The 24996-nt window shown below is 41.8% G+C and overlaps 2 protein-coding genes across 2 annotated transcripts in view; one reads left to right on the top strand and one right to left on the bottom strand.

Moving 5' to 3' along the window:
* Positions 1-1866: 1866 nt before the first annotated feature.
* dbh (dopamine beta-hydroxylase (dopamine beta-monooxygenase)) lies at positions 1867-17690 on the top strand. The gene is made up of 12 exons (XM_070988379.1): positions 1867-2357; positions 6095-6241; positions 7506-7763; positions 8213-8389; positions 10918-11020; positions 12020-12186; positions 12368-12511; positions 14309-14347; positions 14727-14786; positions 14973-15100; positions 15453-15612; positions 16998-17690. Exons 1-12 carry the CDS (start codon positions 1989-1991, stop codon positions 17109-17111), a joined length of 1866 nt encoding a protein of 621 aa, XP_070844480.1. The 5' UTR covers positions 1867-1988; the 3' UTR covers positions 17112-17690.
* A 98-nt stretch (positions 17691-17788) lies between these two features.
* sardh (sarcosine dehydrogenase) overlaps positions 17789-24996 on the bottom strand; it is a 42577-nt gene continuing 35369 nt past the window's right edge. The window contains exons 20-22 of the mRNA XM_070988378.1: positions 24339-24507; positions 23379-23514; positions 17789-20611 (exon numbers count right to left, since the gene is read on the bottom strand). Of these exons, the coding sequence (XP_070844479.1) occupies positions 20483-20611; positions 23379-23514; positions 24339-24507 (434 nt within the window). The 3' untranslated portion in view covers positions 17789-20482. The remainder of the gene's footprint in view (positions 20612-23378; positions 23515-24338; positions 24508-24996) is intronic.

Below are 24996 nucleotides of genomic sequence, written 5' to 3'. Positions count from 1 at the left end.
CCTGTAGATTTATTATATTATGATGGTTTTATGCTGTTTATTATTATTATTATTATTATTATTATTATTATTATTATTATTATTATTATTATTATTATTATTAGTAGTAGTAGTAGTAGTAGTAGTAGTAGTAGTAGTTGTAATACTACTACTACTAATAATAATGTAAAGCACTATGTGACATTGGTTTTGAGAAGTGCAACGGTATACAGATAAACATTATATGTGGTCAGAAAAGCTTGGTGGGGTGGCAGTAACTCAGTCCATAAGGACTTGGCTTGGGGATTAAAGCTGGAGAAGTGCCAGTTCACCTCCGGGGCACTGCAGAGGTGCTTTTGAGCAAGACAATTAACCCCTAACTGTTCTGAACACTGCACTGTGGCCACCCATTACTCTGATTTCTCTCCACATCAATTGCATGTGTGTGTGTGTGTGTGTGTGTGTGTGTGTGTGTGTGTGTGTGTGTGTGTGTGCAATATAGTACTAATCAGAGAGTAAAGATGAATTTCCCTCAAGGGCCATTAATAAAAGAATTCTTCTTCTTCTTCTTCTTCTTCTTCTTCTTCTTCTTCTTCTTCCTCTTCTTCTTCTTCTTCTTCTTCTTCTTCTTCGAAAATGTTAATACCCTCAATGAGTGGAAGGCTGTTTGGACTCTCTGTGTCACAATTCATAGTGTTTGCAACCCAAATGGTGGTGCTATACAAAGAATTAACTCATGTAAACCGTTATTTGGTTTCATTCTCTCAGCCCTTTCAAATGTATTTATGTTTTTATATAACTGTATTTATTTTAATCATTTTGATTTTCTGCAGTTCTTTCTTGATCTTTTTTCTTTTGTTCCTGATTTTGCGTAATGTCAAGCTTCTTGTTTGTAATCTTTTTACACTGAATTGATTCTCAAATGTGCCTAGAAGGTGAGGACAGGCCAAAGAGCAGTGCTTCATTTCACTTTAACTCCATTAAAATCCTATAACTCACCTGTTTCTCACCAGATACAAACACCGAAAAGCACACACACTTGTCTAGGGGGGCTATACTAACCTTTTAAACCAATCTGAACGTGTCCCTCTTGCTTTAGAAACCCATAATTGACAGTTTGATTAGGTCTTCTGCAGCCTGAGGCGGTGGCTTAAGGAAAGGGCCTAATGCATTAATGCCTTGCTTACGCCTCCACAAGTGGTTGCTGCTATCTAAATCTGCTTTCAATCAAATACCCAACAATCCAGGTGAGAGGTATTGCGTTTGGAAAGCTTTTTGTCAGGAAATGCACAAGATGCATGATACATGCTCCCTAAAGCAAAAGAAAAAACCCTCCTAAAAACAGAGATGGAGTGAGCAATTAAGTTTAGTTAGTCTAAACAGATTGTCATTGATAATGTCCATGGTTGAATTTGGATCAATTAGGAGCTGGCAGATGTGTAGAATCATGGCTGACCCCAGGGCTTAAAGAATACAATCCAATTTTCCACAACAAATGTAATACCATTAGGCTGGATAAAAACAGACAACTCACAAGGGAGGAGTCTCTTAAAAACCAGGGAGGGGGATAAGACAGAGAGAGAGAGAGCCGCTGTTCAGAGGAAAGAGTCAATACCCACAAGGACGTGGAAACACAGAAACCTAAAGACTGGAAAGTTCACTCAAAAGAAAGTCAAACTTCTCAGAAAACGAGCACCTAAGAGGATAGAAAACATGGGAAGAAAAGAATAAACAACCTCACCTGACCACTGCGAGGGAGATACTCAGTCCACTGTGGCCAGAAAGCAAAGCAGAGCTGACAAGGCAAAAGAAACCAGAGTGCTTGAGTTTGGAGAGTTAGAGCTCTTACAGAGCCACAGCGTTGGTACAACAGCGCTGGAGAACAAACTTTCCTCACAGCTTAATGGATTGAACTTCAAAACAACTCTGAAGAGAGCAAAGACGCCTGAAAGACCAAACAATAAATTGATCCGCTGCACTGACGCTGATTGAGACCCATCACTGGGGCTATGAGGATTTTCAATAAGAACCTCCGCCTTCAGGACGTCACCATCATGTACTTCACTGCCCTGGCCGCTCTCATGGTCATCTTGGTGGCTTCATATCAGGCGCCCACCACCGCTGTCGAAGTGTCCAGCCTTAAATCAAACCCCACCAGCCGTCTCCCACCTCTCCCCATGCCTTTCCGCGTGCCCCTTGACCCACGTGGGGAGCTCCAGCTGGCCTGGAACATCAGCTACGCCAACCAGGAGATTTACATGGAGCTGAGGATGGCAGAGCTCAAACACGGCGTGGTCCTGGGGATGTCTGACCGCGGGGAGCTGACCAACGCTGACCTGGTGGTTCTGTGGAGCGCAGGAACTAAAAGCTACTTTGGGGTAAGCAGTTCAGTGACTATCTGCATAACCTTTCAAATGACTGAATTCAGGAGGTTTGGAGGTTGAATTTTTAAGAAGCCAGACTGACACAGGGCTTGCCTCTAAAAAGATAAGGATATGAAAGGTTTCTAAACAGAAGGTGTAATATCACTTTCTCGCTCTCTCTATGTTCACTTGTCAGATTCATAAAAGCACAGAGATTACATGACGGTCCTGAGGGAGTGGAGGTTTCCCTCTCTCTTAGTGTTCCTCATCTGTCTGCGGTCCCTGGGGTGTGAGATTGGTGTTTTTGCATGAGGAGCTGGCGGACGGCTTGCTTCATGATCACATAGTCACAATGGATGTTATCGGGCCCTGCTAATTGGAAATCACTCAAACTGCACTAATAGCTGAAGTTCATATGGGAATCATTAGAAGATATTAGCATATCAAAATTGAATTCTGTCCTCATTAAGGTGTGTAAAATGCCTTGTTTTGGCTCTTTTTAACAAAGATTTCTTTTTCTGAAAATTTCTGATATATTTTTCTGATAAACAATTCATCTTGGAATAAAAATCCCATTTACATTTCGATTCTTGTGCATTTGCTCGATAGGGTTTCTGTGGAATTATTAATCAGAAACAGGAAGCAGGGTGAATATTAATTGCAGTTGAAAATGATCCCCTGTCAATCTATCTGTGTCACATTATTAACACAAGAACTGAGACTGCCAACATCTGATTGGTCGGTGAATGGATGACATGTGTTGGGACCTTGAGGAATCTATTGTTGCAGATTTCTTACCCTAATACTTTAATGCCACAGCATTCATAGACAAAATTTGCTTTTGCTTATTTTTGAGGATCATGTCTTTGCTTCTCATCCGTCTGTCACTGCGGTAATGGCTAATGGATCATACACAGTATAAACTGTATTACTATTCATTTTATAGCTGATTGATATCCATGGAATGAAAATGGGCATTTTAGGAAAAAACAGAGGATGAGCAGTCAAGTGCATTTGTAAAGGTTTATTGACTTATTCAGCAGAGATAAAACACAGAAAAAGAAATCTCTGCCGGGAATCTCTGCCATGATTCAATCGGAGGCCGGAGGGAGCCTGCAGGACTCCAGAGGCCGCTCTCTAGGCGCAGACACCAAGGCTATTGGATGGTTTATATCAGAGTGTCAGGAAGGATGGAAGTAACACACAGTCGCTCATGTCCCTGAGCAGTCTGTCCTATTATACCAGCACATCTATTTCTGCACACATGTGTTGCTATTACTTGAATGATAATCCACAAATCAGACCACCAGTTAAATAAGCTAGTGAACTACCTTTGAGTTACCGTAGACACGTTAAGTTATCATAATCAAGGGACATTTTGGTGCTTTATAATTATCTTTGATGCAATTAAATGCAATGCAATTAAATAAGTGTAGTTAACAAAGTGTTCTTATTCTCGTCAAACTCTTTTGGAAGAACTGGAAACACTGCATGGCATTCGTTTACAGTAGCTTTGAGCTCGCTTTTATTTCCACCTAATTTCTAAATTCAGAACTGTTTCCCGTCAAGGTGCCCAAATCCCAGTGTATCACATTCCTGCAGTTTCAAATCAAACCATCTAAATGTAGCACTCGTATCACTGTTAAGTATTTTCTTGTTAAATCGATCCTCCTTGCCCGTCGACTATACCCCTCTCTTTGTCCCTTCTGTCTCTCTTCCCCCAGGAGGGTAAAACTACCAGCAGAAAAAAGGTCACTGCTACAGTCCTCTCTCTCTCTCTCTCTCTCTCTCTCTCTCTCTCTCTCTCTCTCTCTCTCTCTCTCTCTCTCTCTCTCTCTCTCTCTCTCTCTCTCTCTCTCTCTCTCTCTCTCTCTCTCTCACACACACACACACACACACACACACACACACACACACACACACACACACACACACACGTCACTTCTCACAAAGCCAGGCACATTTTAGATATGCTCTAGTTCATGGACTCCTAAAATCCCTTTTTAATTCAATGTATTCAAATCAGGCCATGTAGACTTTGTCTGAGATATGAATACAGAGGATGGGGTGACTAAAGCACATTTCTAAGTATATTCAGTATTTTTAGTGATACTAATGAGGCAGACAGTAAAACAAAAGAGATACTGATTAATTTATACCTTCAGGGATTCTCTAATGGACAGGCGGGGGTACCTGTACTTCCCTCTGGAAAGCACAACTCCCCATCAGGAGTTGGATAGGTTAAATGCTTTTCAAAACAATAATCACACACCCACATGTACACTGAATCTGTTTTAAGTCTAAGTAATTGTCCCTACTCTCCATACTGGCCATGAAGGCATTCCAATGGAAGTGATTGAGGACAAAATCCACAGCCCTTGTTCTGTGAAGTTGAGTTGAAGTTAATTAGAGGCTTCAGCAGTCTGAAATCAAGTGAGCGTCTCCCAAAGTTAAAGTAATTTTTAGAATGAAATTTCCTCTTTGTGATAATATCTCTCCACCAAAGCTCAGCAAGGAAGCAGTGTTCAGGGAAATATCTTTTGGGCATAACATGCAGTCAGTGTCTGGATAAGGAAGAACACATGCAAGGTGTAAATGCATGCAGAACGCATTGCGATCAGTATGGATTAGATCACATGTTAATGCCAGGTGTGAGTGGGGCCCAGCATAAGAATCACATTGGCAGTGGACCAGTAAAGCCAGTGTACCTATCTTTTAAGCAAACATATTATCTATGCCTCTGCACTGGCCCTTTGGCCTGTCTGTCCATCCATTCATTCTTCATTTAAACTTGAAAGTCCAGTCCAGTCAACCTAAACATAAATAAAACCAAAACTTTACATATAACCGTACCATTTTTCAAACCTTAGACCTTTTTTTAAAATTAAATAATCCAGACATGACTCTGTCTCTCACTCATCTGCAGAGGTTGTAGCTATTCTGCACGCAGACATGTAACACACCTAACACATACTGCATGCTGCCCACATTTTATTTTAGATTTGTATATACCGTATGTGTTTTAAAAATCGTTGGTTTCAGAGTCTTTGCTGTTCGTGTGGAACAGTTATATAAGAGGGACATAGAGGGAGGCAGAAATAAAGACAGAGATCTTTGGTGCTATTCTGGACAGATATGAATGTGAGAAACATAACAGAAGCAGATAGACTGAGCTGCTGCAAAGCCTCCTGGTAGAGAAGTGGAGCCTTGTACTCGGGGTTGGGAAGGTTTCCCAACACGAACCGCCACAGTATCACTGATTTCCTTCTATTAACTGGATCATGATGACATATGCGTCTCATAATCATAATTCAATATCATATAATCCACTGTTAAACAATCCATTAAAACTGTGTGGGCTTGTTTTAAAGCTTTCTTTTGTGTTCCCCTTCAAATATTTATCTGAAAAATTGAACTCCCGCTTACTTTTTTCTACAATATATATTTTGAAAAATGCACATCTGCACTTTGTATTTATTAGAGCTCTCCAGCCTGGTTTGCATGGACACACAGCACCCCTGAAATATATTCAGTATTCATGGCTGAATAAAGAGTTTCATCTGGCGAGGCCGGCTCTGCTGTGCCCAGCCTCCTTACCTCCTTTAAAATGGAAATGAGCCGTTTCTATAAACTGTTCCTCAAATATGCAGATAAGAAAAGGTTATCTATTGTCTAATCTCACTCGCACTGTATGCGATGAATGACAAGAATTACAGATTTGTCAGAATTAATGTGTGTATATTTTCCTTCAGGATGCGTGGAGCGACAGCGAGGGCCACGTTTCACTTGACAGCCAACAAGACTACGAGCTGATTGACGCCAAACAGAAACCTGACGGATACTACCTGCTCTTCAAAAGAGCATTCAGTACCTGTGATCCCAGAGACTACCTCATAGAAGTGTGCAAAGTCTTTCCTTCACTGTGTGTGCGCGTGTGTGTCAGGGAAGCAGAATGTGCCTCTATTAGTTTCAGACTGCGATTGTGAATATAATTTGTTTTTTGGACTTTTTAACAGCAATATCAACTCTGTCTGCCGCCGGGTACTCAAGATAAGCTCAACGAGAGGCTTTGCTTTGGTTGATTGGTTTATGGATGCATTGAATTTGTAGAGAAATTCGGTCTCTATCTCTTTCATCTTAAATATCCACTTTTTTGTAGTATCTTCACTTGGAAGATATTCTTAAAACCTGAACGAGCAGCAACAAGTTATTCTAACTGCTGGAGGAAGGTTCACACAGCTGACCGAGCTGTGGCTTTCTTAGCTTTCCTCGTGTTAAGCTTGTCCATACCTCATGAGCTGTGTAAACCGCCAGAGCAAACTCAGCAGTGCACCCGTTTACCCTTTACTGAAGAATCCTATATGGATTCAGCCTGTCTGTTTAACCTTACTGGCTAAGGCAGGAGATTCTCGTCTGCTGCAGTGCTCTGCTGTCAGTAGTCTCCCTGTTTTACTCTTCATCTTTCTACTGTCTTCTTCACTGGCCACCTTAAGCACTTTGGACTTCAGCAACCCCTTATGAAAAGTGCTCTACAAATCATGATTTACAGCAGGGTTTTCTCCTCGACATTTGTCACCCCGCCATTCTACCTGAGCGCGTGCAGAGGGGAAGCACACATGTTGCTTTGTATGTCGCATATATCCTCAAGCAAAAATGATGTCTGTCAATCCTGAACTGACTGAACTTGACAGTTAAGCGGTGGTGACAAGAACATGGGAGGAAGGCGGGTAAGATGGTGTTCCAGTAATACATGTGTGTAACCTAAAGACATCACAGTGTGTTCGCACTATGCCTGCGTGTGTGTGTGGGAGGGTATGCATTTTTTGTGGTATTTTATTGGTGTGTTTAGTGCATATTGAAAAAGCAATGATTATGGAGCGTTCATGGTTTCAGGTGTGGATATAAAAAAACTCTGAAAGTTGGAATGACCACCCACTGAAGTGTTCATTATAACGATTATGGTTTCCATGGCACCACATCAGACCTCTAAAGTTGCTGACACAAAGCCGGCGCTCATCACTATGACAACATAATGAAAAGCTCTCTGTGTTTGCCTTAGCAGACATTTCAGCCAAATAATAATAATCATGAGAGACTTAATTTGAAATACACGTCCCTGCTGATTATGTCCTGCTTCGTGCCTGTCTTTTCTGCTTTGGTCAGGAGGGAACTGTGCACATCATCTATGGATTCTTGGATCAACCACTTGCCTCTTTGGAGCAGCTGAACCTGTCCCAGATCCACACGGGAGTGCAGAGGGTGCTGATGCTGCGTCCCGACACACCTTCACCCACACTGCCTCCAGATGTGCAGACGCTGGATGTCTTGGCACCAAACGTCATCATACCAACTCAAGAGACCACCTACTGGTGCTTCATACAGACGCTGCCTGAAAACATGCCCAAGAACCACATTGTTATGGTATAAATGCCTCTAAAAATGGAAACAATTACATTGAGTTTATTTACACACAGTAGAGTGGGTGTTTCAGATGGAGATGGTGCACAGGCAGCTATTATTACTCCGTATTTACCAGCTGGGCCAAACAAAACAAGAGCCGCACTGTCATGGTTAGAGAGAAAAGTATTAATCCTAGAAAATATATCCACCCAACAACACCTCACTTCACATCTTTATTTTTGTCCTCTCAGAAATAGACATAGTGTCTATAATGTGATGAAATGTGAACTGCAGAATAAGATAGAGAAGTTACTGCACAGAATATTGCACTCAGTTCATTTCAGAGATGTTTTCTATTGATTCTGAGGTAACATCATTGCCACAACTTTCAGCCAGCAGAAACACAGACAAAAAACACGACTCTCTCTTTTTCACTTGTTTCTTTTTCCGCCTCTCTCTGTGTCTGTCAGTATGAGTCAGTGGTAACTCCAGGTAACGAGGCCATCGTGCATCACATGGAAGTGTTTGAATGTTCTCCGGATGTCAGCGATGTTCCACAGTACAGCGGTTCCTGTGATGACAAGATGAAGCCGGGCAAGCTCAACTTCTGTCGCCATGTGCTGGCTGCATGGGCTATGGGTGCTGAGGTGTGATGGGAAACAGACGCTCACGCACATTCTCTTACTTGCAAAAACCAGTCCTACAAACATATCCTCAACACTGAATATAACTGTAATGATACAAATAAGTCCTGACCCTGAAACTGCCCCTTGATGATGGAACAATCAGCCAGAATGTCATCATTCTGCAAAAGATTTAACACTCGGGCTGCCCACAGGGGCACCCATACAAACAGCTGAATAAAAGCTGAATGTAAAGCTGAATAAACATCTACAACAACAACAACAACAACAACAACAACTTTTTAATGCACATAACAGGCGTCGAATTGAAAAAGAGCTGGAATAGGGTTTGGTTTTGGTCCAGTCCTCGTACCTATTATAAGAAATAAACAAAAACTCCTACGTGAGTAATATCCAAGCCTAAAACTGCGAGCAGAGAACCTTGTAAAGATGATCCCACACGCAGCACAAATCTATTACAAGTGCGGAGACAGTCTGTATGTGGGAAGTACGCTCATGCAAATATTCACAAACCTGCACAACATAAACCACATATTTATGTGCATTGGTATCTTAGAAAAAGGTACATCCACAAGTTTCATCATGGCTGAAATCATGGTCTTATTCGCTGATGCATTCAGTCCTGGCTATGGCCTCACAGTAAGCTAGCCAACTACTCAGCCAGCTAATAAAACTGATCCGTCCACTCGTTGAACTTCATTTGTGCATTCAGCTTTTTCCACGTTTTTTGGAAACAGGCTTTTTTATTAGGCAGAACTCCCAAATGTAATATTAACTGCATGAGAAACGTACCTGTTTCCACAGCCAGCTAGTCAGTCAGTCATGTATCAGGCATTAAATCACTACACTTATGTACTATGGCTACCAACCAGCCAGCTGACCAAGCAAGCAAGCAAGCCTGCTAGTCACATAAAGCAAAGAGGACAGGCACCGGTGAGCCTGTCACCATATTTCTCCGCTCTGCTCGCCACTGTATCACAGCCAGCCTGGCCCCTCTCTGATTGGATTATCTGCCAGCCAAACAAAAACAAGCAGGATGCCTTCTGTGAGCTGTGAAGACAAGATTAGGTGGGAAATATTCAGGCCTCTTTCATCACCTCTTAATAGTGTTGTTTCATTCTCCCCGGCACCGCATGAGAAGGGAAACGTGGCCTTGCAAAAAATCACAAGAGAGAAAGAGGGGAAATTGAGTGGGGGAAGTTCGAGAGAGAGAAGAGACACAATAACGTATGACACTGTCAGAATGGGAAGAGAGAGGACGGCACCGGAGGAAAAGAGGTGTGCGTTGGGGAGAAAGCAAGTCTTGAAGGACTTTACTCTTACGACATGATTAAATTAAGTCCTCCTTCCATTACAAACTGCATGTATCAGCAGAAGTGGCTTATGGTGGACCTCCCTTTGAAATGAAGAAGACACTGATGATGAATCATGATTAAATCAAGATTCCGTGATAATAGCGTGGAGGTTTGACGCCCATGGGGCCAGCAAGGAAAAATTAATTTTCACTAAGATATGCAGAGCAGTTCAGGTTCCAAGGAGTCAAAGAGGAGAGAAAAAGAAATTATACCTCACAAGTTCGACCAGCATCCCCGAGGGCGCATTCATATAAGAATTATTTCTCAGGTGCAGAAATTATCCATAAACATTTTTCCCAAAAGGCCTCAATCACATTTAAAGGTCATCAGGAAGGAACTCAGCTGATGCAAAGATTGAAATGATTGAAATCTATTTGGTTTTCTGTATTATACTCAGATGAAAATGTCTTTTTCAGTCTTACAAACTGTTGCTGTTACAGTTTTAAATCCTGTGGGTGGTTGGGAGTAGGCATGCTGTTATTTTTAGAGGCCATCATCAAAAATGGTAGCGGATCACACTAGCAGGGCCAGAGAGGCTCTCTATTACCTCTGTGTTTTGGGCCAGAGGATGATATAATTGTGATTCGTTAGATATACCGCTTTGACAGGGGATCGCATCTTAAAGAGGATGGGGTACTGACTTCAGGTGGATTGGGGAAATTGAATTTTAAGGCATCCTACTGTGGGTGAAATGAAACTTTCTCACCTGGAAGCTTGAAAAACACCTGTCAAAGCCAGATAGATGTCCTTCAACACTTAATTGGTGCACGTTTGCACAGGAGTATACATGTGAGTGACTTCTTTTCTCACCCTCTGACGGCGTCTGACTTGAACAGAATGAGCAGGATATGATGCTAAAAGAAAAGTTATTTTCCAGAGAGGTCGCAGTTTGTGACTATAGTTTGGTCTCTTTCACTAAAGCACTTTGTTTAGAGAGGTCTTCCTCGCTCCCACTGTTTCAATCTCCAGTCCAATCCCTCACAATATTTGTACGACTCAACAGCTCTAAATCATCTGTACACTATGTGAGGCTTTGCAATGACTTCAAAGCAACTGTGCATAATTGACAGGAATAATGAATAATGTGTGTGTGTGTGTGTGTGTGTGTGTGTGTGTGTGTGTGTGTGTGTGTGTGTGTGTGTGTGTGTGTGTGTGTGTGTGTGTGTGTGTGTGCAGGCTTTTTACTATCCTCCTGATGCAGGGCTGCCCATGGGTGGACCAGGCTCCTCGAGATTCCTTCGTCTGGAGGTCCATTACCACAACCCTCTCCTTATAGCTGGTACATACGGAAACACACACACTTGAACCTGAGCATATACTGACACACATCTTTTTCCTTCACACATGCAAGCAGCAGGATTCCCCGTATCCCCCCGATCAGTGCCGGGCTTATCTTCAGCAGAGCGATTCATTTAAAATTTTCCAGATATACCTTTTGATCTCGCCTGTATGAGTCACAGCAGACTTTGCCTTCCTTATCCTTATCTGACCTCACGGTATGCAGGCAACTCCTAATTCTCTCCTTCTTTTTTGCTTTAGAGTTGTTTTCTGTTATTTTGATTGTGTGCATCGTCTCATCTTCATCCTTCAAACGTCCCTGCAGTTCAACAGAGATAAAGGAAAACGCTTTGCATCGATGTAAAATGACACAAATAATCGAGCCAGAATAATAGAAACACTGGTGTGCTCAGTGATCTTGATTTGGTTTGTTTTTAAAATATGTATGGAGCATTTTATGCCTTTATGAGAAGGTTGACAGTGGAGAGATAATAGGAAATAAAGGAAAAGAGAGAGATGGGGGATGACAAGCAAACAAAAGTCCTTCGCTGGAGTAGAACTGAAGATAAGGGAACCTCCTTAATTAGAAATATCACCAGAACCGCTCTTCATATCTGAACAGTGTTGTCAGGCTGTAGTCATTTCTTTCACATTTTTCCTCAGTGGGCTTAGCAACTGTAACACCGTCTCCTCTGGCCTAGATAAACTCCAGGTGATTCAAAATGCAGCAGCTCGTGCATTTGCCTGGACCACATAGAGAGCACACCTTTTGCGACGTGATCTCACTTTCTGTTGTATTGCATTATATTCATCCCTGGAATCCTCCGTTTGTTGCTCTGCAGATAAACAGCGGCTGCAGTAATTACATTTTTTCATTCATTCATACATACTTCATAGCTTGGTTTAGTGCAAAATAATTCTGACTGGAATTCTAATGCCATCTACCAGCAGGATGACTGTATGTGACGTAGTTTAATATTCCATGAAATTCCTCACGCAGGCCATCGCGACTCATCGGGGATACGGCTGCATTACACCCCCAGTCTGAGGCGGTATGACGCAGGGATCATGGAGCTGGGCCTCGTTTATACTCCCGTCATGGCTATCCCACCCAAACAACACACCTTCTATCTCAGTGGATATTGCACCTCCAAGTGTACCCAGACTGTGTGTATTCAAACAACTCCATCACTTACTGCATTATTTATGGTTCAAATGTTAAGAATGCTGGGTGAATACTTCAGCTGGTGTGCCACATTTTTAGAAGTTTTGGTCCCTAAAACACAAAGATCTTGGTTTGACCTTACAAAGTCTGTTTCTCTGTCTGTCTGCCCATTTGTCTGTCTAGGCTTTGCCTCCAGGAGGAATCTATATATTCGCATCCCAGCTGCACACCCACCTGGCGGGCCGTGGGGTGAGGACAGTTTTGGTGAGGGGAGGCAAAGAGCTGGAGGTGGTACAGGAGGACCAGCACTTTAGTACACACTACCAGGTGAGCAACAGCAGGCCTCAGTTTACCCAGAGGAACTCGGTGCAGAGGTCCCCCTCTGTGCAGTGTGTTATTCTGTATTAGACTGGAAGAAAGGGAGTTTTACTTGCTTTCAGGTACTGAAACACTGAGCTGTGTGCCACTGGGACGAAGATCATCCTCAGCAAATAACAGAAACAACGTCTGAAGCTAGTTGTTTTTACTGACTTCTCCTACTGGACTGTTTAAAACAGAAACCAGCCATTTCATTACAAATAAAATCTTAGAATTAGTTTTTAATTTCGCAGTGGGTGACCCATATATACAAAGGTTTTATAACAAACGCTTCACTCATTCATTGTTTACTTGTTGCAAACAAGGAGTTTTAAAATATTTGTTTAAGTGAAACTAATGGTCATGTAATATTAAAGAATTGGGCAAATGGAGTGGTATTGTACTTTTGATAAATTACCTAAAATCTCCTCTGCACTGATTCTTTAACACAGTAATTGTATTCCCAAGAAGTGGTGCTACACAAGTCACAAAAAAAAATTCTATATTTCTCTTATCATCAACAAATCCCATAAAAAGACCACATCCAACACTATGTCAGTCCCTGGCACACTGGTTGATACTGAGGACATAAATCTTTAAATGCAGCCCATAAATGTATAACTTAGAAAGACTAAATAATTCCCCGAAACAGCTGGGCACTGTAGTTTTTAGTATCTGTTACTCAAACAGGAGTAATAAGAGCATTTGTCGGGGACTATTTTCAGCAGTGGATTAATACACATTCTGTGTTATATTGAGCATCTAAAAACAAATGATATTGGCCATGTTTATGGAACAATGGGGGATGAGGGGCACACAGGAGCAAGTGTGTGCGCCTCTGGCTACGCAGTTGACTTGATAGTATTGATCATAAAAACACACAGCATATACCTACTTGCACTACTTTTGATTGACATACGGTAACTGGCCAATCAACGATACCTGAGCTTTTATCTGAGCTCTTGTCCAATTTGCTGACCCGTCAGGACTCTACTGAAACGATTCTGTGATCAGCAGCCTCAGCAAAATCAGTCACGACGTGAATTTAGGCCTCATAAGGTGAAACACTGACCATCAAATCTGACAAACAACAACATTAACATAACTGAGAGACAGCAGACAACATCTGTTGTGTTTTTCTTACGCACAATATCCTGAGGCAGGTAGACACACACACGCACGCACACACACGCAGAGCACAGAAGGACATCTGCTCCACTGCCTGATACAATCTCCAGCTGCTGTTGATGTCAGATTAATCTGAGCGTACCTGTGTGGCGGTGTTGTTTCAAACCCTGCAGCCTCATTAGGCGTATGAAGACTTTATCAAACCACTCTCAGCAAAGCTATTAGACCTTTTCACACACGCAGCTAATAAGTATGAAAGCTGCCTCCGAGGAAAGCTTCAAGAGCAACCGGTGTTTTATCTTTCTGTGTTTGAAATAAATCTACTGCACACAAAGTGTTTAATTAAGCCCACAACTAAGATGTTGGGGAGGGAAATGCATTGTAGAAATAGATCCACTGGTAACAAAGAAATCTATTTTGACTTTTGAAAAGCTTAAACAAAGCATGGTTCTGTTCAATCCAATTAGATCATTGTCAGTGTTTTGGAAATGGGGAACCATTCATTCTAATCACATCATAGATAACAGCCTTATTTCCAGGTTTAGTGCGTTTTTCATGTCCAAACACACAGATGAAAGAACACAGAAACCTCAAATATGAACACTTAATTTTACTGTGTCTTTCTCTTCTTGGTTACAGACGATCCGAGTTCTGAGGAAAATGGTGAATGTCTTACCCGTGAGTATGAAGTTGATCATTTTGTCTGCATTTGAAATAACCAAAGGCAGCGGGATTTTACTATTCTGCAAGCTCAGCCAGCTACTTCTGAATGGCAGTGCCCCAGATGTATTTCCCCCCCTCTTTGCATTTAAAGTATTGAATTAGAATACATAAGGTGCTTAAATGGAGTGTTAATAGGGACAGGCTGTAAAATCAGCGCTGTGATAGGAAGTTCTCAGGAGACAGACTGAAGCGAACTGCAGCAGCTGAGCTCATCAAGGCAGAACTCTGTCCTGCAAACAACTGGCTCTCTGGATAACCTTGAATTATCTTCAACGCTCTTTTGTTAAACTGAAAATATGGTGAACCGCTGGCGTGTTTGTGCTTGATCCTGCAGGGCGACGTCCTCATAACAAAGTGCACTTATAACACAGAAGATAGGAGCAAGCCTACAGTGGTGAGCAGCACCTATCATTACACAACACTGTCTATATTGCTTAAGTTCACCTTGGGCGCTGTCAGCAACAACAGAAGCCTGGGTGTAGCCTTCTCTTATCTCCCTCCGCTCTCGTAATCCTCCTGCTCTTTGTGCTATGTGTCTACGCCTTCCTCTCCATCTCCATCCAAATCTCCGTCTCCTCAGGGAGGTTTTGGCATCATGGAGGAAATGTGTGTTAACTACATTCACTACTACCCTCGAACAAAGCTGGAGCTCTGCAAGACCCACGTTGACACAGGACACCTTCAGAAATACTTCAACTTCATTAACAGGTAGCACACGCACGACCCATCTCTCTCTCCCTCAAATCATCTGCTTGTTACGCTTGTCCTTCATTCTCTCTTTTTCATTTTGCATCTTCCTCTCCATCTCCCGCGTGACTAAGCAATTTTTGGTCTCGGCATTCATCTCTTCCCCCTCCACCCTTCGCTCCCGGGAACCAGACTGATTACTTCTTTTAATCTCAAAAACCAGATGCTTTGTCCTTTAAAGTGAAACTGTGTTCTCCTAACGCCAATTCTAACTGCTTTTTTTTTTTCAATCTCGTCCTCCTTTCTCAATCTCACCCTGCCTCCCTCTTTTATCGACTTTCCTTCAACCGCTCCCTCTCTGTCCTCCCTCCAGGTTCCACGGAAATGACCAGTGTGTGTGCGCCGACGTTAGTGTGACAGAGCAGTATTCTCAGCTACAGTGGGACACGTTCACTGGAGAGGTGCTGGACTCCCTTTACAACACAGCCCCCATCTCCATGCACTGCAACCAGTCAACTGCACGTCTCTTTCCTGTAAGTCCCCAATCACTCACGCACCTGACAGGCCGAGCTACCAGTTAAACCAGTTCAAAAGCAGACATCAGGTGGAGAGCATAGTCAGACCAGATGAACGGACGGCTTATTAACTTGTAATATAAACACACTCACACACACACACACACAGACACATGATGTTTGGATCAGCACGGACAAATCAATTATAGTTCAAAAATGTGTGGTGGCCTTGATCAAGTTTCTGTCAGAAAAAAAAAAGTTTCTCCTTGATGTGCAACATCAGTTGTGCAAGAGCAAACCAAATACACAAATATACGCACATTTAACACAGAGACAAAATAAAATAAGCTGATGAGGGTTTGGAAACTAGCACAAAACCCCACACCAGGAACAGGATTGGGTTCATGAAAGGAAGCATACACAGCACACTGCTTGATCTCCTCATACGTGCATAAAGATGCTGTATTCATTTTCATTCATTCATTTCGTTAACGTCGAGCACAATGGGTGGTCTTTTTCATCAACTGTCATGCAGTCCATTAATGGTGCCGCTGCTGGAAGGCAGTTGAAAGTCTTTGGCTACAACTGCTTTCAAGATATTTTGGGTGAAGCCATCAAGCGTGAAATAATCTCAAAGTAATTCAGCAGTCAGGCTCATAGTCAGGCTCTCACACTGTTAGTCTTTGTAGTGTTGATACTCCATATAAAGGGCAGCAGATTGGCACTAAAAAAAAAAAAAAATTGCAAGGAATGATGAACAACGTTCCAACTACAGGCGGGACTTCTATTAACAAAATGGGTAAGGAAAGTAAAAAACTTCTGAAGTTCAACAAAAAAATGATTTAGAGCTGAAATCAGCCACAGCTCACACTCTCCTGCTGCAGAGAAGTGACCAGCTTTTGACTCCCTCACTTAGCTGCAACCTACCAACCTACACATGGGGTGAGCTCCACACGTCCAAAGCATTCAAAGAACATGTAATAAAAGCAAAGCAAAGCAAAAGAAATACACAAAGCAATGACATTTAAATTGAACTCTCAGCACACACAAGTACACCGGCTCCAACAGTTCTCACTTTCAGCGAATCAGACGATCAGCAACAACATCACAAGCAGGAAAAAAAAGTGACAGATTGACTGGCAAAACACTGACCAGAAAGTAATTTCTCACAAAAACACAGCGCTGTTTGACCTTGTCAAGAAAGGAAAGCAACAGCCTTTTCACAGTCTTAACGCCGTCTCACTAAAATACACTCAAGACCGCCAAAAAAAGTGTATTTTTTGAAGATGCATGGTGTTTCATACACTGGACTGTGACAACTGTGCAGTTATCTAATGAAGCCTGTCTAAATATCTTTTGGCCAAACAACCCATCACCAACATCATGTATCTGTTTCTGTTCAGGGAGAGTGGGACAAACAGCCTGTACCGGTGGTTACCTCCATTCTTGAAAAACCTCGCTACCCCTGCGAGGGAAGAGCACTTCCCACCAGCCAACCACTCACACCCCCAGTCTGAGCGCGGAGGGGGGGCATTACAGCATGCTTCAGGCCAGGAGAGGACAGCTAACCTGAGGGAGGTTAAAGAAGTAAAGAAGCTCCTGTGACTTTGCAGAATTTGAGGTGGTTCTATCTGTTTTTATCTTGTTTGGGGGACAGATAACGTCCTCTACTGGGTTGTCTGACACCTGCTGTAATTATATGCTTCTATAAACATCCACTGTCAGTATCATTAAGAGTTTGCAAACAATCATAATCGTGTTCAAGTTTCAGAGCATCAAAGGCCATTATTTCCAAGGATTGGAACTGGCATGTCCCAAAGAAAAATAAATGACTAACAAATTGGTGCTGGGGAAGTAAAGTATTTGTCCATTAACTTCTGCGGCGTTACTTTAAAAGTAAATTAATATGATATTAATAATCTTTCATATCTAATTTGTTCCACTTTGTTCCCTGTGATTCTGATTCTGACTAACAAGCGTCATTAAGACATGAAACATTCTGTTATCCGGTGAATAATATCAGTCTGTAATAAACTGTTCAATAATGAATGACTTGAGTGGTAATCAATCAAAATGGGAAAAAAAAAGAAAAGAAATTAATCTTCATTCATCACTTTTATGGTCTACCACTGTAATTTGCCCCTGTATGTCTTTGCATCATTTTTCCTTGTTAAATAATAAATATCACAAAGATGATGGCAGAAAGTAATTTATTAATACACAGAGATGGACTTTGGACAGAATCGGTGATACATATCCTTCCTCTGGTCATTTTTTGTTCTTTGAACTGGACAAATATGCTCACTAGACAATAAGAGGAATAACAATTTTAAGACGCATATTTAGAAGAATTTATACTGTTTGCATTTACAGTAAGAATCAACTCCACCTGCTTTCAATCATCAAGATATTCACACATACGCACTACAGAAGGAGAAGAAACTCTATGAACAGAATTAGAAAAAAAGAGACTGAATCAGAGCACCACTAGTGAAAGTGTTTTATCAGTCTGTTTCACATTTCCAATATAAATCTTGTTATTAACCTAAGCCACTACTGAGAACAACCACTTCAATGATTAATGGCCTTCTGGGCAGAATCAATGAATCATTCCACATTAGTAAACATTTTGTGCTGAATGTGCAGCAGAAAACATCTGAGAGGCAAGTAATACCTTTACATACAAATGCTTTCCTCTCCCTCCACGTACTTTTTAGGCTGCTGTTCTCACAGAGTGTGTGATCAACTTTGATTACTGTCTGGCCTAAACTGTGTCAGTGTGAGCGGATGTAAACGCAAATGGGAAATATAATCAATAATCAGATTCTATGTGAAGTTTCGAACCTAAACTGCATTTTGGAGCTTGTACGTGCTGATGGAAGCGCAAAGAACTGACAAAACGTCTTTGATAACTGCACTTACCTGCACCTGCATTAAAGACATGAATCACCTATCAAGGTGCTAAACGAGTGGTTTCTTTTTTGCTGTTCAACTCACAGTTTTTGCTGTTAAACAGAAAGCATAGGAAGAAATTTCCATTCCAACAACCGTGCACTGTCTATGAAGAAACTGGGCGCTTCCTGGCTAGCAAACCTGTTGGCAATTTTAGATTTTATGCATGTATACACACACAGTGTAAATAAAGGCACCGCGTTCTCAAATTAATTCTAAAATTACAACCTGTCCCAAATAACCCGTAAGGACTTGGGTAATTGATTCAACATCATTTACATTTTAATTAGTCCTACAAAACAGTCCTGATATACTCTGCTGTGCTAAGTTCACATTTTGAATGAAAGCATTAATGAGGCCAAAGTTTTTTTTCAGTGTGCTGTTGCTCAATGACTCCTGCAGATGCATCACAGTAAAAGGAGGCTTGATTATGGCCCCTGAACGGCTCGAAGGGCTTCACCGTAGAACAGATGCACAAAGGGTTCTGTCTGATTTAACAGCAAAGCAAGACAAAGCGAGAGCTCTTAAGAATGCCCAAATTGGTAGATAGCCTTATTAAATAACAAAGCATCTTCTCCAAAACTAAGAGAATTGAGCTTGCAAGCGGCAGCGATAGCAGTTTATCACCGCGGAGCACAGCGACGGGGGACCGATCAGAAAACAAGGGAGTTCTATCTGTAACAGCTGCTTTCTGATAACTCTCGTCTATTTCTGTCATTGTTTTGTCCCCAGCTGGTAAAATGGGCCTCCAGGTGTTTTTTTTCCTCCCTTTCCATCCAGCTCTGATAAACACTCAGGCTGTCTGCCTAAGATTTAGACACCACACAAGCAAGCAAAACTGCTTTTTAGTCATCGTTATCAGCACAAACATCAGTCACTGTAATCTGACTCAAACAGCCTGAAGCTGTGCCGTATAGTTTGACAATAGTTTTATTCCCTGATACAGGACTCTACGGTCTTATAGGATAAATTAGAAACATTCCAGCACCACAATGCCATATAGTACTGTGCACTGTAAGGGCAAAATTAGAATTAAAGGTAGAAGCAGTTTTTTCTTCAGTTTAAGTACACAAAGGCTCACTAATTTATGCTATTTACTTTACACTTGCATGCATTTGTAACTGTTTCAGTCCTATTACCAATACTTTGGTTACAAAGCAAAGCAGCTGTATGCGCTTCACATAAAACACTGCCATCACACCTATAATACTGTCCTCAGCTCCACAGCTGTGCTCGCTGCTACTTCTCCACAAAGTTAGATTAAGACTCTCTGAGTGACTGAGTGTTAAGGCTTATCACGGTTTTCAGTGGAGGCTTAAAAATCAGAGATGTAACTTCACCCTTTGCAAACAGATTAAGGCCCCATTCTGAATAAGCTCAATTTGAGTTCAGTTTAGTTTCTCTTTATAAAACTGGCTAAAAAAAACAAAACAAAAAACGATCGTGTGCTGTTTGAGTCGTTCAGTCCAGGAAATGTGCAGGCTTATTCAAAGTTAGCTGGATCATGAATGGGTCTTTTTCAGTTTCTCCAGGTGCACCAGAAAAAAAAAAAAAAAAAAAAAATCTTATTACTGGAGATACAAAGATTGAATCTGTCTTCGCAGTAGTACTTCTGCTATGATAGCATTCGCAAGGTAACATGTTTACTCTCAAACCTAGAGTGGGTGTAAAAAAGATTCATGTCAGATTTTAATGGACACCTCTTTCACATGTTGACACAGATTTCAGATCATCAATAGAAGACTACATTATAAAGTGGGTATGAATTCCGTCACATCCCCCATTTCCATCAAATCACAAATACACTTGGAATAATCAGCATTTGAGATACCTGGCATGTCACAGAGAGGTTAAACAGTTAACAGCTGCACCTCCACCTAAAAAACCGTCTCTGCCTCATTCCTCGACCACAGGGCCTTCACACGCTTGGTCCTTCTCAAGCATAGATGCCCTTGACGCGTTTATTCTCAGGGTCAAATGGAGATTTGAGGTGGGCCTTGGCCTTGTATGTCACTCCCATCCTCTCCAGGGTAAACTCGCCGCTCTTTATGAAATCAGCACTCACCTGATAGAGACAGGAAGAGAGAGATGGAGTGAATATAGGAAAGCGACAGGGCGGGATAAGCAAGGGAAGGAGAGAGGGGAGGGCAACGAGGACGAGGAGATGACGGAGATTAAAACAGGAGTGAAAATGACACGACCAGTTAAATCCACGCTTTGCAAAAACTGTGTTGCAGAGCGGACATTTTCAGGACGCTCATACCTGAGAGCAGAGAACGGCGAAGGAGTTATAAAACACAGAGAGCAGTTCATTCACTCATGAGTGAATGTCAGCTCCCTCATAACACACAGAACTCATTTTCTCTCACTGACTCCTCTTTCCATCCCTGCAGCTCTCCCACTGATCTGCCGCTCTGTCTCTCTTTCATACAGACAGAGCTCACTCTCATCACCACTTACTTTGTACTACTTCCATGTTGAAGGCTTTAGAGGGAAAAGCAACCAGCAACCCTATTAAAGGACAAAGCTGCCTGCACTCCAGTAAAAAACATCCAGAGCCATGTGACATTACAGCAAAAGATACACCAGGAAGGACGCCGACGCCCTCGTCTCAGCGTGAATGGATCAGTGTTACAGACACTGACATCAACCGACAAACTGATCCATAATTGAGCTGAACTCGGCTGTGTTCACTGTTCCCTCACAATGCTCTCAGTCCCTGATTTCTTAAAAGCAGCCATGCAGCACACTGCCACTATCACTGTATTCTATTAAGATGCAAAATGATACCAGATTTCTCCTGAGCGAGTGAAGTTCATTCTTTATCTAGATCCCTTCAGTCAGGTACAACATGATGAAATATCGCTGTGCTTATTTCCTCTTTATTTAAAGAAACCAGTTAGGATTCGTTCACAGCACCCACTACAGACATTCATGTCTGATGTGCCTTTTTTTACAAATACATTAATACTTTAAATGGAGTGAACAATTTTATTTTACAATTTCAGATTAATGCAGGCAAGCTTAAAGACACAGGGACATAAAAAAGGCATTTTCCAAGTAATCCTTTGTGCCTGTGTGCGACATTTAAGATATATGTCAAAATGATCGTTCTTGCGTTGTTTCCAGATCAAAAGGTCTTTTCTCTTCCTGTAAAACATTACAAGGTCCTTGATGACTCATCTTGAAGGGTAATCAAATGTGATTTGGAGTAACCAGCAAACACACCCATAGAACCTGATCATTAGGTGCTTGTTTGGATGTCGGTTGTCAAAAATATGCGGTTGAGGTCTGATGTATGTATGTAAGTCACTCACTCCTGATCGAGCAACACAAGTGAAGGTGGCGCAGGTAGAGGCCAGTGGTAAGCCACACCCACTTTTGAGCGATCCAATCACATATGAGGAACCTGACTGTTTCCTCTTCACCCGCAAATTCATCACATCGCAGAAGTTTAACGAGCTGTAACTGCTGTTTCACTGTGAATTACTTCATTTACCATCTTGCCCATGATTATTTGGTGGTGCAGTACACACAGGCTCAGCTGAATAACAATTTATTCCTCCAGAAATCACTGAGCACACCTACTTGTCAAACACCACTGATGCATGTACAGCAATGTGTCTGACAGCAAATGAAAACAGAGGATACATTTTAAGTTTCCGCTAAACCACAGAGCAGTGAAACGGGGAAAGAAAAAGGAAGCATGAGGGACAGAGTGGAAGGTGTTTGAGAAAATGTAGTCAGCACACGCTGTGTAAAAAAACTGGAGAAACACACAAAAGGGGAATGAAGGAAGGATGAGAAAGGAGAGACGACACTTCTCACTCACACACACTTGTTTCTGCTGAAGCCAGTGATGTGATTGTAGGGGATGTGCTCTGTAATACTGAGTGACAGGGGACTAGATCCCATAGACTCGTGTGTGCGTGTGTGTCTGTGTGTTTGTCTTTGTGCACGCGTCCACATTTGAGTGCATTTTCAAACTGAAGTGCCCGACAAAGCAAAGGGTCAATCCGCTTTGTTTTGCCGGTCACGACTCCGGGAAGGATATTAAACCAATGAGCACGCAAACACAAAGGCAGACGTGCCACAGTACCACACGCAAACCCACACTGTGCGTGTCCATTGAGCACACATTCATAGATACAGATCTAAATACTCAACAAATCACAGAAGGATTGTTCTATTTTTCAGAATCTAAAAAATGTCTTTGCTTTTGAGCACGCCACTTCAACCAATAACTCTGTGTGCCTCTCATGCTGCTTCCATCCTCCTGTTTGATGTTCCATCTGTTATTCTGTGTGTGTCTGTATTATCATCAGGAGAGAAACACACTAAAAGCTCCATGCTGGCCAATAAAACTTATTATTCACTGTGAAGTGAGTGGTGGGGCCTGACAGAGAGCTGCAAGCACCTAAGCTACCTCTGAAAAGGAGACTGATGCACCGGCTCAAACACTGTATGTAATCATTCCAAGCATTAGGAAAATGAGATAAGGTGTGCCAAATTTAAGACAATATCAAACTCCTCTATTACTAAGTCATCAAATGGTAAGGTCATAAAAACACTTGTGTGATGGTTCACCTGCTTGCAAACTGAGTTTTGCAAAGTCAAGATGTTTTCTTAATGTTTGTGGAGGAATCTGCCTTTTTCAGTCTTAATTTTAGGATTAATATCACCACGCTGACAAAACATTTCCTTGATTTGAAGAAAAATCCCCAGAATATGGAACAAAATTAGTTCAGAAAATGTGATTGAATGTATTACATACAGAGCGATAAAAAAGGGTAATGATAGGGATACAGTGTGCAGGTGTTTGTGGAATTTACCACTCCTCCATCGGGTTTGCGTATATATCCATAACCGATGGTTTTATCGATGAAGAAGCCGTAATCAGAACGCCGCAAGTGACCAATGGGAACTCCGTTACGGAAAATGGCCTCCAGACCAAACATCGGCACTTTCCTGGTAGGTTGAGAGAGAGAGGGAGAGAGAAGGAAGCCTTTAATTACACGCAAGCAAACACCACACATGCAATGTTTATTTCACGCACGCGCAAAATTAATTTATCCAATCCAAGTTGGTGGTAAACCCAGAGCATATTTAATGAAATCTGCTCATGTGCACAGCTACATGTACAGTGCGGAGGTCTGCTGAGTGTAAACTCATTAGACTTAGACTCTAGCCGACCTCCTCCCGTGCATACAAGATTCACCTGTATATGCATACACATGCACAACTGCACACATTCACACTAATCATGGCTGTCAGGCCCAAACACAATATGTCAACCTCAATAATATCTCTTCCTCACAAAGAAAGCAATAATTTAATGATGGCAAACTGCTTGCATGGCAAACATTTAAACAGGGTCAGGAGTAAAGGAAACATTTATTTTTAGTATCACCATCATGCACTTTTGAGTCTGATAGACTGGTTTGATGCACACACTGTATGGTTTGTAAAACTCATTTGAGGATGTAACTCTACTCTCCAGCTGAAGATTAAACATTAATTATAACCAAACCACAAGTTGGTGTAATTACATCTTAGATTTTTGTCTGAAAACATATAAAACATTGAAAGTATTTGACTTCATTTAGATTATAACAGAAAAAAGAAGGAAATGTTTCCAAAGATCCAGTTCGGGGCTGTTTTTTTTAAAAAAAAAAGAAAAAAAGCTTGTGTCTTCTCTAGAGCATGAAAATTTCTGTTGTCCTAAAGACAATTTGCTCGTTGTTGATTCTATTTGTACTGACTAGAACACAATATCAGCCTTTTTTACTGACTCGTCAATGGTGAGGCAGATGATGCGCCTCCTCAGTCCCTCCTCCTTCTGTTTCTCCAGCCTATCACGGCCCTGGAATGGGATCGAACTCTTCATTTTGCAGGTGAAGGCCAGGCCAGACTCCAAGGGTGTGTCATCTGGGCGAAGGTCAGCGTGCCAATGCCTGTACCCTGATAAAGAGAGGATGAAAAAAGAGCAAAGCCATCAGCTATGAGAAGCACCTAAAGGAAGGTGGACGTGCGAGCAAAACAACTGTGAGCCGTTTATTTTGATCAACAGGTAGCTCAAGTCTGTGCAGTATTCTTTATAAAGTTACAGCTTGATATAAAGATAAAGCTGCACTGCTGAATATTTTTGTATTAAAATGGTAACCACATAACAAACCCCCAGGATAAGAGATAATTCTTTCATTTCCAGGCTGAAGCCCAGGCCACACATACATAGATTTCAAAATGTAGATTTTTCTATGCATTTTGGCCTGTTGTCCACATACAAATGCAGTTTTAGGTCACTAAAAACAGAGCTTTTGGAAAACACCCCGAGTGTTAAGATATCCAGAAACTCCAGGTGCAGGTAGCCTACTGGGAATAGCTTTGTGTGATATTGCAACCATACTGTTGGTTTTTCATGCCCTTGACAGTGATTCAATTGTGCTATTG

This window comes from Chaetodon trifascialis, chromosome 20 (assembly GCF_039877785.1).
Source record: "Chaetodon trifascialis isolate fChaTrf1 chromosome 20, fChaTrf1.hap1, whole genome shotgun sequence".
NCBI classification, from domain to species: Eukaryota; Metazoa; Chordata; class Actinopteri; order Chaetodontiformes; family Chaetodontidae; genus Chaetodon; species Chaetodon trifascialis.
The sequence above is the reverse complement of the archived record's forward strand: the minus strand, read 5'-3'. Positions and strand labels throughout refer to the sequence as shown.

What these genes read in the sequence shown, in the direction of transcription:
- dbh (XM_070988379.1), top strand. Translation starts at nt 1,989, where the DNA reads ATGAGGATTTTCAATAAGAACCTCCGCCTTCAGGACGTCACCATCATG. An exon ending in CAACCCTCTCCTTATAGCTG is followed by an intron (nt 11,021 to 12,019) that starts GTACATACGGAA and finishes TTCCTCACGCAG; the next exon opens with GCCATCGCGACTCATCGGGG. An exon ending in ACTTTAGTACACACTACCAG is followed by an intron (nt 12,512 to 14,308) that starts GTGAGCAACAGC and finishes TCTTGGTTACAG; the next exon opens with ACGATCCGAGTTCTGAGGAA.